The sequence below is a fragment of the Salminus brasiliensis genome, chromosome 12 (genome assembly GCF_030463535.1).
Source record: "Salminus brasiliensis chromosome 12, fSalBra1.hap2, whole genome shotgun sequence".
NCBI classification, from domain to species: Eukaryota; Metazoa; Chordata; class Actinopteri; order Characiformes; family Bryconidae; genus Salminus; species Salminus brasiliensis.
The window spans coordinates 29,515,874-29,533,600 of NC_132889.1; the positions used below are offsets into that span (position 1 = coordinate 29,515,874).

General features: G+C 42.2%; 1 protein-coding gene across 1 annotated transcript in view; it reads right to left on the reverse strand.

Moving 5' to 3' along the window:
* The window catches only part of ngfra (nerve growth factor receptor a (TNFR superfamily, member 16)), a 55,740-nt gene that overhangs the window by 35,965 nt on the left and 2,048 nt on the right, over positions 1-17,727 (reverse strand). The window contains exons 2-3 of the mRNA XM_072694109.1: positions 14,405-14,567; positions 422-784 (exon numbers count right to left, since the gene is read on the reverse strand). Coding sequence (XP_072550210.1) covers positions 422-784; positions 14,405-14,567 — 526 coding nt within the window. The remainder of the gene's footprint in view (positions 1-421; positions 785-14,404; positions 14,568-17,727) is intronic.

The following is a 17,727-nucleotide window of genomic DNA, read 5'->3' on the forward strand; positions in this document are numbered from 1 at the left end:
TTAGAACAGATGCAGATATCTGGACAAAAGTATTGGGACACCTGCTCATTCATTGTTTCTTCTTAAATCAAGGGTTTAAAAAGAAAACTTTTGTTGGAGTAACTGTGTCTACTGTCCAGAGAAGGCTTTCTGGAGCATTGCTGTGAAGATCTGATTGCATTCAGTGACACGCATTAGTGATGTCAAGATGTCAGATGATCGTCATTCCACCTCATCACAAAAGTATTGGATGGAGCACCACAATTACTCCACAGCGCAATGCTGGGGGCCTTTTACTGCTCCACAGCCCACGCCTGGTATTAGACATCGCGCCAATAGGTTTATCTGCTCCATAGAGTCCTATTCTATTGACAGTATTTTTCTACAGAGGTTAGACAAGCTGTGTGTGTGTACTGTGCACGTGTGTGAAGGCACGCCTCACCGAAACACACAGCATCTGCGGTAGGAGAGCACTCCCTTATCTGGATCTCTGTGGTTTCGTCGCAGATGGTGCAGGGCAGGCAGGGGTCCAGCGAGCTCTCCAGTTTTGAATAGGTGTCGTCCTCACACGGCTCACATATCGTGTCGTGGGTGGCCTCGCAGCGCACATACATGCCCTGGCCACGCGGACACACCGTGCACGGCTCACACCGGCCCGTCGTCTGGTCCTGGTAGTAGTTGTAGTCGCACACGCACACGGCATCGTTGGAGTCGGTGCAGGGTGTATGCATGCGCATCAGTCCCACACACTCTGTGCACGGCTGACATGTCTCTGTGTGACTGTAACTGTCTGAATACGTCTCACCTGCAAAGAGAGAGGGGGGCAGAGGGGTGGGGGTAGAAGTTACAGGACAGTCTGTTACAGGTCACTGAATTTCAACGTCACTCTTTTTCCACTCAAACGCTGGCAGGGTTGGGTTGTAATAAAATACATGTAACAGAGTTACGTAATAAGGATCCTAAAAACAGTAACTGGACCTGTTACATTTAAGTTTCATTAGTAATTAGATTAAAGGTACATTTTAAAGCATCATTATGCATCACTGTGACGCCCTACTGACCTGCAGTGTGGAGAATAGCGCCTATATCGTTGCTATTCTGGGCTTGGATGACGTTTGCGAGAACAGTGTAACATTGTGTAATCCAAATCATAGTCAAGTAAAATTCTGTAATACTACTCTGCTGCCTTCAGTGGCAGTTCTGCATCTCTCAGCTTGTCCAGAAATCCACGTGTTAAGCATGTCCTTCTTGATGGCTGGTTCAAAGTGCAAATTACAATTCCCGACTGTAGGGGGAGCCCAGGAGCAAGAAAGACCAATTCTTGCTTAGTGCATTAATTTACATTTAGATTTTTGGCATTGAGCTGACAACTTACAAGGTTACTCGTATTAAAGAGGTGGGCCAACGTAGTGTTAGGAGTCTTGCCCAAGGACTCTTATTGGTGTAGCACAGCATAGTCACCTCGACTGGGAATCAAACCCCTGTCTCCCACATGGTGTGGTAGCTCAGTGGCAACTCAGTGGCAGGTAGTGGTGTTATCTGTTGTGCCACGCCAACCTTACGGCTGCTTTAAAAACAAAACAGTGTGATGACTGCTTTCCATATCAGTACACAGACCAGTCACACTGCAGCAACAGCAGCAGCAGCATCCAATCTACACTGAGCTTACTTTAGGTTTGTGAGTTTCTGACCTTATCTGCCCTTTTACTTCATTCCTACCAATTACATGACCAAAAACAGATGTGGGTTTGTGAGATGCTGCTGTTGTAATATTGTGATCCATTGTGACTTTCTTTCTTTTTAATGACTCACACAGAACTAGCTGCTAACTGCTAATAGCATCCCATTTGAAGGTAAGAATTCCACCATTGCTGCTAAACAAGCGTGCAGACGTGTGTCTGTGTAATATTTTAGTATATATAGTATATTCAGCAGATACATCGGGTGCTTGAGGGGCTGTTAGGTTAAGACGCTGGACTAAAAGCTAACCTTTGTATCTTACAAGCCCCCGTCGCGTCACCTGGGCTTCATAACTGAACCATTTCTCTGCATAAAGGACATTCTGGTGTTGATTTCCCCTCCACAATATGGCAAGAGCCGGTACGTTCGATTTGGGTCATTTTAATTGTAGTGCCTATAACCACAGACGCAGGTCCTCTCGTTGGAAGACGGGATTTGGATCACTTTTACATGCTGTGGGAACAAAGCCAAAGTAAAACAGGGTAGAAGAAGACTGGAGAGAGTCTGCAGAGCTTGAGAGTGAGAGATAATATGGTGAAGGGAAGCTTAAGAGGATGCAAAAGCAAGGGGTAGAACTGGGACAACAGATGGGAAAATGGCAGAATAGACAGAAGAGGAGTAATGTGTATAATAGTGTTTACTGGCCGTTGCTAGAAAGGTCGCCCACATTGATCCAATTTTCTGTGTGTGTGTGTGTGTGTGTGTGTGTGTGTGTGTGTGTGTGCATAGTGCTTTGTTTGCCTCATTATGGAATTGATCTTTGTCTACAGACAGAAGAAGTGAAGTACAGTTCCAGTGCATTATCAAGACTCACTTTGATCATAAACACACCGATACACTCCTCCCGGAAATGGCAACCAGTCTCACCAGACCCAGGCCACAAATCCTGCAGTTTGTTAACCTTGTCCAACATCTCTTGACGATACATTAAGAGACTTTGGTTATGTCCCCATCAGCTCATTAAAATCTGGCTTTTCGCACAGCAAGCTGCAATTGCATTTTCCCTATTGATCTGCAGTGAGAGGTGGGTGCACAGACAAAGCATTGTGGGTGGAGCTGCAGGCGGTGGAACAAGCGAGCTCAACCCCCCCCATGAGAAACTAGCAAGCATGTCCTCTAAGACAAGCACACGCCCGCTTTTTCCAAGTTCAAATGTTTTGTGGTCATGAAAATGTGTGTGTATGTGTGTAAGTGTGTTTATAACTTAAAACGCCTAGGACCACAAACCCTTATTTCTTGTTTACCAAACTAATTTCAAGCTTAGTTTGATCTAACACTGAAACCCAGGTGAATCACCTTTTTAACCAAGATTCTGCCAAACTGTGGAACCTGTAGTCTGCCAAGTTACGTTTTTTTTCAGAGGGAAACATGAAAGCCAGTCTTCTTTTGTTGGTGGCTGTTGGCTGTAGATGTCTATTTTATTTTCTGTATTTTTCATGATTCTTATTTTGGTTTTTAAAACACTGGCACATTGGATGGGTGCTAGATAGCTTGCATAACCGTAGTTACAGTGAGAGGTCTTGTCCTTGCACCATAAAGCCCATAAAAAATAAGCCCATTTAAATATGTTTTTGCTTCTGGGTGGAGTAACTGTCTAACCGTTTTTTGCCTGCCACTGGAAAAGCTGTGCTGAGTAGCTAAGGTTGGCTAGTAGAGCAGGAAGTAATTTGTTGCTCGCTATGTATAAACCTGCTTTGAGGCCATAGTACAATATAGCAGTGGAAATTGATATATAGCAGCGACATTGAAGCTTTCTGGTGCTGTTGTATTTTCCACTGATGCTGCCCTTATTGTTGGCTACACTGGCTTAGTTGCTGAGTGAGAGTGAAATGCACAGCTTTTAATTCATCAAGCCAACTGAAGTGTTTGTTAGCTCAGAAAAAGTTAAGATTGTGATTAAATACCTCTGAATTTTTGGTTGGATCTTTTTTTGGACATACCAACATAAAGGCATAGACTGAAACCCCTTGTTAATAGAAATACTGGATTAAAAGGTAAAAAAAATGCTGTTTATTTATTAAATGGTTGAATAAAACTACCAATATAACATTCATTATTCAGTAAAAATAATGTAAATAATGTAAAAAGAATGTGAATATTGTGAAGTTATGTAGTTATGAGAGTGAGGAACTGAAATATGGGTCCACATACAGACCCTTAAGGTTTTACGGGTTGAACATTTCTGCATAGCTTCCATACAGTAACAGTACTCCTCCACACTTTCCACCCAGCATATTTAAGGGTGGCTAAAGAGTGTGGAAAGTGACCACCACTAAGGTCTGGCTTACAAAAATAAAGCATTAATATTGCATGTTGTTGCAGCATTATTTCCAGATATAATTAGAAAGGTGATCAATTATTCAGCAGGCCTGTGTGTGTGTGTGTCACTGACTCACTGACTGAAGATTTTGGAGGAAGTGTGTGAGTGAGTTTGTGTGTGTATATATGTGTGGGAGTGTGTTTACAACTTAAAACGCCTAGGACCCTTATTTCCCGCTTACCAAGCTAGCTGCAAGCTTAGTTTGAACTAACACACTGAAACCCAGGTGAAACACCCTTTTTACCAAGATCCTGCCAAACTGAGGAACCTGTAGTCTGCCAGCATTTTTACACATCACCCCATTCACCAATATTCAAACCCTGCACTCGTTCTCCCCTACACTGCCCATCGCGCACAAACCATAAAAGTTATATAACCATAAACCATAAAACAAACATTTTACTTGCTACTATTTCTTGTTGCTTGAAAGAAATATTGAAAGAACATTGTTGCTTCTGAATGGTGCAACTGTCTAAGCATAGATCCTATGATGCCATAACCGTGAGTCCCAGCGTAGCTGGTCTTGCCGTCTCTTTCAGGGTGTGTAGGGGGGCCCTCCCTTTCAATCACTCTACTCGATGCTAGTCAGTACAGGTGTCTGTCATCTGATTTAACAGAACCGGTAGTTAGTGTTCAGTGGAAACACACTGAACACAGCACACAGAGCAGCTGTCTATCACATGAACAGGGCATGTGGATAAACTGTTCCAGAGCCATAAGACAACACAGCCACTCTGGTGTGTGAGTGGAGAGCAGAGTTCTATTAGTGTGAGGCGTAGGAGTCTCATGTAGATACTGGCTGAGTGTAACAAGGAGAAATTTTCACCTAGTCACCTAGAGACACTAAACATTAGGATACAGGTCACTGATTGAAATCTGAATGAGAGTTCTCGCAACGCTCAACATGGCGTCTGTCTCTTCAACAAAAGATCCAATTAGCTTGCCTGTTTACAAATTAATCCTGCCCTACATAAAAGAGGGCAGTCATCTTGCTGGTTATGTGTAGTGAGCGGAATATAAATAATATTAATACATGTATTAGTCACTAATACATGTAGCAGTAAAAAAAATACAAAAAACAATGATAATTCTTTTTTTTTCAACAAAAAAAGTATTAAAGAAATGCTATAATTTGTGTTTCTGATTAGTTCCTGTTTTCTTTTTTTGCTGGCCAAAAAAATAGGAGAAAACTGGTTTAGCTTTGTTATATTTTATTGCTGCTACTTTTCAGATCCAAATTTTGACAGGAAAAATATATTGGAGTTTTATTTATCTTATATTTAAAGGAACATTTATTAAAACAGTGAATTATTAAATATGTTTTACATTTATAAAATAAACAAATAAAATAAATTTTAAAATAAAACATTCCATTTATAATCTGAATAATCAATTATGTGTTTCAATAAATGAAATAAATCTTCAACTGCAGAATGTTTTTGAATATCCGTAAAATAAACAATAGCAGTATAAACACTACATTTATACCAAATACAGAAGAAAAGTACGATACAGGGACGAAGTGTCAAGTGTAAAGTGCAACAAGTGCTTTAACTCCCTGAAGGCAAACACAGAGAGAATGTGAATGAGTTTCTTCACACAAGCCATTCGGACTCTTAACCAGGACTGTGGCTATTAATACTGTTGAATACCATCCACCCCCCACCCACACAGACTTTTTACCAAACATAATTACTCATTATTATAATAATTACTACCTCCTGCTCGGTTGCACATCAGTACGTTGCACATCTACTTTGCGCTTGTGGCACTTTACACTTGACACTTTTTGTATTTTGTGTAAATGTAGTGTGTACTGCTATTTTTTAAACATTTTACGGATATTCGAAAATAAACGCCTGTAAAAAATAGCCCTATCATCCAGTGACGCTGCGTTAGCCCGACTTCATGTGACTCAGTGGAAGGAAGCACATGCTAGCTTTCACCTTCCAACACTGGTGGCATCATGTGATAGAGGCAGTACAGATGGTGGGTGGCAATTGGCAACCTCAAATTTGAGAGAAAAAATGTTATTACGCCAAAATGAGTTAACCACGGCTGCATCCGTTCATAAGACACGCCCCTAAACATGTGTATGTGTGTTTGTGTTTACAGCATAGATGTGTTAATGGTTGGCAGTCTTAGGCAGGCATAGCTCTTGTAAATTGCTACAAGACACTTTTGCGCAGTGTGTGTGTGTGTGTGAGAAGATGTTTTGGTGATTAGCAGCTACATGGTTCTGGGGTGAAAGAGCCTACAGCAATGCTGTACTAAACTCTCTATCTCTCTCACTCTCTGCCACCCTGAACCATTTAAAAACCATTGGTAACATGTAATCATTTAAATATGGACCAAACCTACTATAATAGTTTATCCCTGCATGAACGGATACACTGAGAAGCATGTAAACAGCGGATCTTTTGGCTTTTTAGCAAATCAAACAAGGAATTAAACATTTAAATATCATGAGATATTCATTTCCACAAGATGTAAACAATGTAATACATGCTAATCCAACCAGAACTATGAGAGAAAAACAGTTGTGAAGCTGATGCCAGTCTGGGTGTGGTACAAATTTACTGTGGACCCGAGTCTGACAGCACTGAAGCCCACCTCTTCACATTTCAGTAGTCGTTTGATTGGCTAGAATAGTTTTCACACCCTCAGACCTTTAGCCCACCTACACTAGACCGGTCTGTGTTTTCCTCCTCATCCATCATTGTATGATTGCTACACTATTATAGCTTTAGAAACTCATGTTAAAGCTTTTTTTTTGGGTAACTATTTCAAACTGCAGTCTACAATGTTGCCATGAATGTATGTTAACATTGTTCAGATGTTAAACTTTACAGGAAAAGGAAAGCCCTTTCAATGTAATGACCAGATCGTCCAGATTCACATTATGTCAAAGAGTGAAAGACAGGGCGGATACAGTATATACGGTATAGACAAAAGTATTGGGACACCTGATCATTCATTGTTTCTTCAGAAACAGGAGGATCTAGCCTGCTTTTGTTGGAGTAATGTTCTCTATTGTCCAGGAAAGAAGGCTTCCTACTAGGTTTTACAAGATTGCTGTGCACCACCCCACCTCATCCCCAACTCATCCCAAAAATGTTAGAGCACCATCATTTATGTGTGTATTTGCACATCAGTGTCAGGTTGTGTAAAATTAAATTATTACTGCGGCAGTAAAGTACAAGTTAAAGCACTTTAAATAGTTATTTGGTGTTTTCTTTAGCGTTTTAGGGCTTCCCACACTCTTTTAGTTTTACTGGTGCACAACGATAAACACCCTGCACATGTGTCCTGCTTTACCACCTCATGAAACTGCATGGTTTTATCCCATCACCTGATTTAACTCAAGATAGACTGATGATGTGGCTACAGTACAGGAAAACATGAAACTGTAGGAACTGTGTGGACTTAAGAGTTTTTATCCACCTCTTTTATGCTAATTTTGCAAATGTAAATTAAAACACTGGAATAAAAAAATCTGAAATTAATTTTTAAAGTTTTTCCTTTTTTGATAAAGTATCATTAAAAGGAAAAATAGTTTAAGCTAAGGCCCTGGAAGGCCAGTATCCAGTACACTGTAGTGAATTAGCCTGCTCAAACAGACCTGATCTGATCTGAACTGTAATTAAATTAAATTCAGGTCAATTTAAACTAATGAACTCATTACTAAGCATTTTTTTAGTTAACTTAACTTAGTTCACTTAGCTCTCCTAACCCGCATTTTTCAGTTCTGCATCTTAGTATGGTCAACAATGTATATCAAAGTAAGCCTCAGAAACATCAGGAAATGAGCTGCAGCTGAAATTGCAGATTAAATACTGTGTAAGATGTTTAGTCTGGGTTCCTCCTCCTTAGTTTGTTTACTGGGGACATTCTAACCCATCTGCAGATTAGACCCCCCCCCACCCCCCCCCCCCACCCCCCACAAGGAGGACTGTGGTGTTGATAGGATTCAAACTAATGATCTCTGTCTCTTGACAAGCAGGCTGTTAGACAGTTGCTCCACTTTATCTGTGTCTCAGAACTGTGTTTTTATGTAGGGTAATTTTACAGCTCTGGAGTGGCCCTACGGTCTAACTGTCTGATTATGACGTGTGAGGAGGTGATAAGTTCAAATCACAGCAAGGGCTGAGCACTCCATTATCAAAAGAATCCCAGTCTGGAGACGTCATGTGACAGGGGGAGTTCTGGGGGAGTTTTGAACTTCCCCAGTACACAAACTAAGGGGGAAGAACACAGACTAAACATCTCACACAGTATTTAATCAATTTCAGCTGCAGCTCATTTACTAATGTTCTAAAGGCTCAACTCAATATGTGGTGCTGACCAAACTGAGATGCAGACATTTGAGTTTGCAGAAGGTTTGACTAAACTTAGTTAACTTAAAAACAATGTTAATTAATAATGTTAATAAATACCTTAACTGACAAACTGTTATGGGCACCTACCCGCCAGGACTGGAGTTGTGCACCTCAAGTTTGTAAGTTACACGTTTGGCTTTCTCAGAACTATCTGCTGTAATGGCATCCACAGGGGTTCAGTGAGTGGTGGCAAAGTAGGACAGCGACCACCAGCTCTGAACTGTTAAAGCCACAGCCATGTACAGGCTGACAGGGGGCTCGCAAAACTGCTCTACTGTGAGCCAATAAATGTTCAAATGCTTCCACTGTATACACCATGAGATGAGACAGCCGACTCTGCTTAACTGCTAATCTTTATGCATGTGGGAATCAGGGCTGTTACAAAACAGCATCCCATAAAGAAATGGCACAAACATGTTTGGGCTGTTTGTTACCAAATGTCTATTTTTACCAATGCACAGGCCCACCGGAAGAGGTCCACAACTGCCTGTTTACCCTGAATGCCAGCATAAACACACTGATGCTAGCCATTAACTTCAAACATCTGTAGAGACAGCAAGAGCTACAGCTGGTACACAAGTGTAGAATGGCGGGGGGGGTGCAAAGGCCTTTGAGCAAAACCCAACCTTTAAGCTTGTGTCCTAGAATCAAAGTGGTGGTACTGAACTTTCCTCTCACCTCCAATGCAGCCAATTAATTGTAGAAGTCACTACATTTTGGAGCTTTCCTATCAGGATTTGATTGTATCCATCCACAAGAGCATTAGTGAAGATAGGATGTTGAATGAATCACCACCCCGTCCTAACTCAGCCCTAAAGTAGTTCTATAGCTCATGCCAATAGGTTCATGCATATCCTCCCCAGAGTTCTATTCTATTGGCAATACTTATCTACAGGGACTAGATAAGCTGTATGTGTGTGCATTTGCACATCCGTGTCAGCAATGAGTGCAGCCTAAACTAGCTTAATGCATTCATTAGAAGTAGCACCTATTGCTAACACAGATGTGTAAAAGCGCACACATCCACACAGCTTGTCTACTCCCTGTAGAGAAGTACTGCCAATAGAATAGGACTCTCTGGAGCAGATGAATATGAACCTGTTGGCACCGTGCTTAATGCCAGGCGTGGGCTATAAAGGGGTATGAATAGTGAGTATGAGTAGCATTGAGCAGTGGAACCGTGTTCTCTGGAATGGTGGTGCTCCGTCCAGTACTTTTATGAGGTGGGTTGGTGATTATCCAACATCCTGACCTCACTAACGCTGTTGCTGCTGGATGCAATCAAATCCTCACAGCAATGCACTTCAAAATCTAGTATTCTAGAAAGCTGTCCCTGGACAGAAGAGACAGTTACTCCAACAAATGCAGGATAAACTCTTTTTAACACCCTTGATTTCGGAAGAAACAATGAATGAGCAGGTGTCCCATTACTTTTGGCCATATCGTGTATTTAAATCTTATAATAAACGGTTGTGTTTTACATTATTCTGTGGAGTTTTATTATGCGTGCTACGTCGTCTAATATGAAGCCACCTGAAAGAAGAGGCTTAGACCCCTTATTCATCCCCTTCCTCAACCACACACCCACACGCCCCCCCACACACACACAGACACGCTCTCTTAATGCTGACCATTGAGAGCAGAGGCCAGGCTGGTGCGTGCTTGCACTGTGTTGACGATGAGAGGTTGGTGGGCATATGGTGGAGGAGAACTGGGCTCTGGCGTGCTAGAAAACTGTCAATTCAGCTAAACAACACATCCAACCCATCTGGCCATCCCCCCTCTCTCTCTATCTCTCTTTTCTCTCCACATCCCTCTCTCCTTCATTAATTATTAATGGATGGCTATGACCTCTTTTAGCATCGGAGCTGAAACATCAGCACATGCTGCTCTGTAAAGTGCCGTTCACTTTATCACCATGACCTATATAAGACATGCAGTGTACCATTGCTTTCATAGCCCTGTAGTACAATACCTCAGACTGACACTGCTATATGTCCACACTATATGTCCAAATGTTTGTGGACACCCCTTCTATTGAATGCTTTCAGCTACGGTTACCTCTGCTGACACAGATGTGCAAATGCACACATACACACAGCCTGTCTAGACCCTGTAGACAAGTACTGTCAATAGAATGGGACTCTCTGATAAACATGAAATTAAGGGCACCATGCCTAATGCCAGCTGTGGGCTGTAGAGGGGTATAAAGCCCCCCAGCATTGAGCCGTGGAGCAGTGGAACTGTTCTCTGGAATAATGGATCTCCATCCAATATTTGTGGGATCATCCAACATCCTGACCTCACTAATGCTGTTGTTGCTGATTGCATTCAAGTTGTGGGGGATGAACCACCACTCTTGGTTCCATAAAGAACTTTATGGAACCAAAAGCAGTGGTTCTTCTGTGGCATGGCTCAAAGAACCCTTTGGAGCACCTTAATTTTGAAGGGTGTGCCCCTGTCATTGGACTTAAGGCCAGTTCTTATGTGATGGTAAACGAAAGTCCAAAGAACAGTTGGAGAGGAAGCCATCATTTCTCTTGTCAATCACACAGCCTTGAATACAGTCTCCACATGTCACGATAATGAGTGTACATCATATGACAACCTTTTAATTGCCATTCTAGCTTGATTGAAGAAGATTGCTCTTATTAGTGAAGTTAATGGATTGGCTTCAAGTGTAGTACGGCAGCCTAGCGCAGCAGGAAACCGGAGTGTTGTAGACTGACCAAAAGTCAGCGTAATTGTTTTAATTGCTTCGATTTCGGTTTTTATAATTGTTTAATTTGCATATTAATGTATTTTCACAAAGGCCTTTTAGGTACTGGGGAAAGTGCTATCGTGGAGGTAGCTGAAGTCACGCTGGTCATCTTTTGAAATCATGCTGGGGGCTTGGGAAGGGGGGAGAGAATGACTATTGTTATAATCACCTGATAATCATTGAAAATTGCTCTTATGCATGTATTTGAGTTTTTCTCTTTCTATCTTGCATGTTCTCTAGCTCTCTCTCACTCTTCTTCTCTATCCCTCCCCCGTGTAGATAAGATCTATATCAGACTAATACAGCGAATCAGGTTTTAGCTGTCGGCTGTCTGTGAGTGCCTCCTTACGTAACGGTGCTCTCACCAAATCCAACTACAATCAGTCATTCGCAGCTCCAGCCTGCACACATTTCAACCTCTAGAAAGCACCCGTACACTGAAAAAGCATAATGCCTGGGACTGCCATGTTTTAAACTCACTATATGGACATATGGAAGTATTGGGACACCTGTTCATTCATTCGTCCGAAATCAAGGCTATTAAAAAAGAGAGTGTATCCTGCTTTTGTAGAAGTGTCTAGAGCTTTAGTGAGGCCAAGATGGTCAGGATTATCACCTCCCCTCCTCATCCTCCAACTCCTCATCTCATCCCAAAAGTATTGGGCAATGGAGTACCATCGTTCCAGACAACACAGTTCCACAGCTCAATGCTGGGGGCCTTATAGCCCTCTAGCCCATGCCTGGTACCAATAGGTGTAATGTTTATCTGCTCCAGAGAGTCCTATTCAATTGGCAATACTTCTCTAAAGGACTAGATAAGATGTGTGTATGTGTGTGCATTTGCACATCAGTGTCAGCAGTGGGTGCAATTGGAAGTAGCTAAGGGCATTCATAAGGGATGTCCACAGCCAACACTAGAAGGTGAGTTTGGGTGGGTTCCTACTGGTTAGTGTTGCTAAACCACTAAAAACATCATTCAATATTTTCAAGTCTTTCACACAGGACTTAATTTAGGGCACCAGATAATATGGATTATGTAAAAAAAATACCAGTTTAGATTAGAAAGAAGCTAGCATGCTAGCTATTGATTGCTGATCAGCTAGCGTGGTAATTAGCTCTTTGCACTCACTAACGTCTGAACGTACAGCAATGTTAGAAGATCCTGTATCTAGAGTCTGAAAACAGTGTTCATATGCTTCGTACTGTGTAGAAAAAAGATGTGCATTGTTTTACAAACAAGGATTTAGAACAAAAGCTCCTTATAGGACCATTTCACCCCATTCATTCACTCGGGAGCGCCCTCTAGCGTCCGAACATACCAGAAGACATGACGAAGTTAAAGTACTCTGTAAAGTAGCTGAATATTACATGAACAGTCTTTTCTTTGATGGTGGTGAAGACTGTATAACGTCTGTCTGTGATATTAGCACTGTCCCAGCAGAAGCATGGGGTATAGCAGCGGTTATATGCTAATGATGTCTGCTTAGTGAACAGTCAGTAGGTCCAAAAGAGAGGAAAAGAAGGAAATACAAAGAGCGAGAGACAAAGAGAGACAGACAAAGAGAGAGAGAGAGAGAGAGAGAGAGAGAGAGGTGGACAGATAAATATTTCAATGGCGGTTGACGTAGCTGCTTGCGTCTGGACTGTGGATGAGGCACTCTAAAGGAGGAGTGTGAGTGTGAGTGTGAGTGTGTGTGTGTGTGTGTGTGTGTGTGTGTGTGTGTGTGTGTGCGCGTGCGCGTGCAGGTGTCTGCCCAGGTGAAAGAAAACATACAGGTCACCTATTTTTGTTTTTCATTCAAAGAACAGTATTTAACATTTATATTGCCTTCCATCTCTACCTCCCTCTCTCTCGCTCTCACACTCTTACTTTCTCTCTCTCTCTCTCTCTCTCTCTCTCTTTCTTTCAAAGCAATGGAGTGAGACAGAGAGAGAGAGAGAGAGTAAGAGATAAATAGAAAGAGAAAGAAAGAAAGAGAGAAGGGCTCTCTCTCACTATTATTCTCTCACTATTTCTTTTGTTTCTCTTTTTGTTTCTCTCTTTCTTTCTTTTTCTATTTATCTCTTACTCTTACATTATAATGTTATGCTCTCTCTCGCTCTCTCTCTCTCTCTCTCTTACCCTTTCTTTCTCTCTTTCATTCTGTTTTTCGCTCTCTCTCGTTGTCTCTCACTCGCATAATATTTCTTTCTCTCTTTCTCTTTTCTCTCTCTCTCTCTCTCTCTCTCTCTCTCTGTCTCACTCCATTGCTTTTTCTTTCTCTTTTTATTGTTCTTTTCTCACATTGTTTCTTTCTCTTTCCTTTTTTTCTGTCTTTCTCTCTCTTTTCCGTTTTCTCTCAATCTCTGCTTTTGCACACACCCACACATCATCTTGTGTCTTTTATAATATTGATAGTGTGTCAGTGATGTTTCTTTCTTCATCTGCACTTCATGAGTCCCTCCACATCTAGCGTTGGTCTAAAAGGAGCTGCTGATCGAGTGTCCTGGGACAGAGGTACTATTCTGAGCCTTTGCGCTGTGTATTTTCTCCCTCTCCTCTATCCTTTTGTATCAGATGCGCAGAGAGGCCTATTTTAGAACTGTGCCCACCCCGCATCCACGACATCAACTATTTATTACCGGAGGAAACAGAGATTACGTTTTTGGGACACAATATGAATAGCACTAGAACATGCCCAAAATATTACCCTATCCACAGCAGCCTTTAGGAAGGACAGCCACACTGACTGAATGCTGGTGCTTTAGAGTATCTATATAGGGTATGTTCATCTATCTATGGTCTCTGTCTGTTCAACCACCCAACCATTTATCAACCAGCCATCTATCTACAAAACAATGCACAAATCAATAAGCAGCCATACAGAATGAAACTGCAAGAAACGCTTTTTCACTCCTTCACACTGCACACTGCATATTTCATCATCACACAGGACATCAGACAAAATATGGGCTTTGAAAGATGACTGCTAGAACTGTATTTAGCTGGCCAGTGTACTTTACCCATTGTTATAGGTTCAGCCATAATTTATCAGTCTACTCAGGCTTTAGCAGAGCTCAGTAACACTGACATAAATAACTGATTTATCAGTGATTTATCAGTCTACTCACTTCTACCCATGAAATTTTAACACCTAACATGGGTTTATAAAGAATTATGCAAAAGACAAACATTTTAATACTTGTGTGTGTGTGTGCATGTGTGTTTTATTAGTGTATACTCACTGTCAAGGCACTGGCCGCACACTGTTTGCGTAACTCCACACTGCTTGATGACCCCTTCCCCAGGTGGACACTCTAAACAGCACTCCCCGCTGTCGGTGTACTGGCCAGAGTCACAGACCTCCTCCACTGCCCGCTCCAGCTTAGAGCCACACACTACTGCCATCTACAGAGACACACACATGGACAGTAACAGCACCAGAATTCCACAATGCCTCATATTTTAGATCTGAAGGCAGAAAGCTTGACCACAAATTACTATGAATAATTCATAGGAAACAACAAAATAATAATAATAAATAAAAGTGTGTGTATTAAAATCAAAAGAAATGAGGATCATGATCTAGTTTTATGATGAACTCCAAGGTGGAGTGCATCTCCTGCTGCGTCCGCAGGGGGTCAGAGGTCATTAACGCCAGAGCCGGAGCTCAGGCGGTGGGCCGCACTGCGCTGTGTGGGTCTGTAAAGAAGGGTGTGGGCAGGGACATCAGCGATGGTCCTGTTCGCAGCTGTGCTGGTCTGAATGCAGCATTAATGGGCCACACACCAACACTCTGAGGCCTTATACATGTACTTACAATCCTCAAAGCAGCTGTTAGCCCTGCCTTTAAGACACATACACACACATATATGCACACGGATACACTAAATGGACAAAAGTGTTGGGTCATCTGCTCATTCTCTGTTTCTTCAGAGTGTTTCTCCACTGTTCCACAGTCATACTCAATGCTTGTGGGCTTTAGACCCCTCTAGCCCGGGCCTGGCATTAGGCATAGTACCATTAGGTTCATGTTTTCCTATTCTACTCTACACGGGTCACTTACAGAAATGCTCAATGCTCAACATGACAGCTGTATCACGGAAAGTTTTGCTCTTTAACAAAACGAGCTTGGCAACTTGTTGGTAAACTCCCAGCTCAGTGAAAGTCATCAGAGCACCAATGAGAATATTCTCCAATGAGAATAAAAGTCTAGCTCTCCTAACGGGCTTATCACACACTGCTAATGCCATCTTAGTTAACATATGAGTAAGACTAAGTGATGCCACACTGTTGCAGTGATGCTGCACTATGCGCTCTGTACATTTGCGAGGTCTGATACTTTATGGCTGAGTTGCTATGGTTCTTAAACACTTCCACATTTCAATGCTGGAATTTGGTGAGCTCCTTAGAACAAGCCATTCTTTCCATTGACTAATGTGTGTAAAGGCAGACTGCATGGCTAGGTGCTTTATTTTACACTGGTGGCAAAGAGACTGAATGAAAGAGGTGTCCCAATACTTTTGTCCAAATAGTGTACATTGTCATAAAAGGCATAAACAGGATTTGAGATTACTTAAATGGTCAAAGGCCACTGATATCTCTTTAGCTGCAGAACTGTGGCATAATTGCCTGCTACTGTGTTGCCACAGCAGTCTCTAGAGCTGAGGTAAGCAATTACAGTCCTGGACGGCCAGATTCCTGCACTGTCCTTTGCTTTTCCTCATCATGCACACCTGATTCACCTCACCATTTAATTGGCAGGTTTAGTAGGTCTGTCTGCAAACTGTGCTATTGCCCATCCCTGCTCTAGAGTGGGGTTATCTGGTTTAGGGATAAGGAGGATCCCTGTCTGATAAAAGCTATAAGACTACAAGTCCGAGTGGTGGACACTTGGGCGGATTTTTTCTGCTAGCCGGCTAATGCAGGAGGCATTACTGCTATGAGGCCGACTACCACATTTGAGTTTATAAGCCTCTAAGCTACGCCATCTACACTAGCAGGCAGATGTTTAATGGCTTGGGGGTTTCCATAAGCTGTTGCATGCTGGGTTCTGTAGTGAGAGAATGTTGATGGATGAGAATGCAATGATGTGCTACAGAATATTGCATAGCAGGACAAATAACATATTACACGCTAGTACTGGTTTGCAGTAGCAGATTTAGATATGTAGTCACCCATGTGGCCTACAGGGTGGGAGTGGAGTCACATCAGTGGTATGTCACTGTGTGGGTCAGTTCAACTAGTTGGAGTGGGTACCTTACTATCACGTAGAATAAAGTGGGAAACCCCCACATTTACAGCAATGCCGGGACATCTGAGCTCACTATCATACGTGTGTGTGTCCATGTTTTATTGTGTGTGTGTGTGTGTGTGTGTGTATGTGTGTGTGTGTGTGTGTGTGTGTGTGTGTGTGTGTGTGTGTGTGTTGACCGGATGAACGCTACGGGTTTGCTCTCTATAACTCAATTAATTCATGATGGGCAGTTAGAAACTGACTGAGAGGGGGCCGCACACACACTGCGTTCTTTGACACACACTCCAAGAAGAACAGGACAGCATGCCTTCATTTACATATGGAATCTGAAGCTTTTCAGACAAAGCACACACACACACACACACACACACACTTACACACTTACACACACACACATGCTTATACACACACTGACTGAACCTTCTCCTTTTCTTGACTTCTATTAATTTGTTAATAGATTCATTAAATTTACTCTTTCCATATGTAGTTCTGCCTGCACACACACACACGCACACACACACACACACACACACATACACACATACACATTTAATGACACACATGTATAAACACACACTTCCTCAGAGACAAATAAAAAACATTTCTCTGGCTGGAGGACCAAAGCATTTCACTGCATCAGAACTGGAGTACGGAAGTAATTATGGAGAGCATGTTGTGTTAAAGTATCCCAACTGAGAGAAGACCCCTGTAATCTATGAGCAAAAGTGTGTGTTTCCTTCATCTCTACCGCTCTCCCTCTCTGCCCCCCCCCCCTCTTTCTCTCTCTCTCTGAATCGGTGCACTTCTCTACACACTTGAGCATTCATTCATACACAGATGCACACACACAGTGGCCAGTTTATAGTGGTCATATACTGTATGGACAAAAGTATTGGGACACCTGCTCATTCATTGTTCTAAAAAAGAGTTTATCCTGCTTTTATTAGAGTAACTGTCTGTACTGTTCGGGAAAGAAGGCTTTCTACTAGATTCTGGAGCATTGCTGGGAGAATTTGATTGCCTTGGCTAGATCGTAAGTGAGCTCAGGATGGTCAGGATGATCACCACCCCACCTCATCCCCAACTCCCCAACTCAACCCAACTTTAGCGGATGGAGCACCATCATCGCATAGAACACAGAGTTCCACTGCTTCATAGCTCAATGCTGGAGGGCTTTATACCCCTCTAGCCCACGCCTGGCATTAGGCAACTTGAAGTAGCTGAATGCATTCATTAGAAGGGGTGTCCACAAACATTTGGACGATTTCCCTCCTCCCTTTCTTTCTTTTTTATTTCAGTTCAGTAATAGAA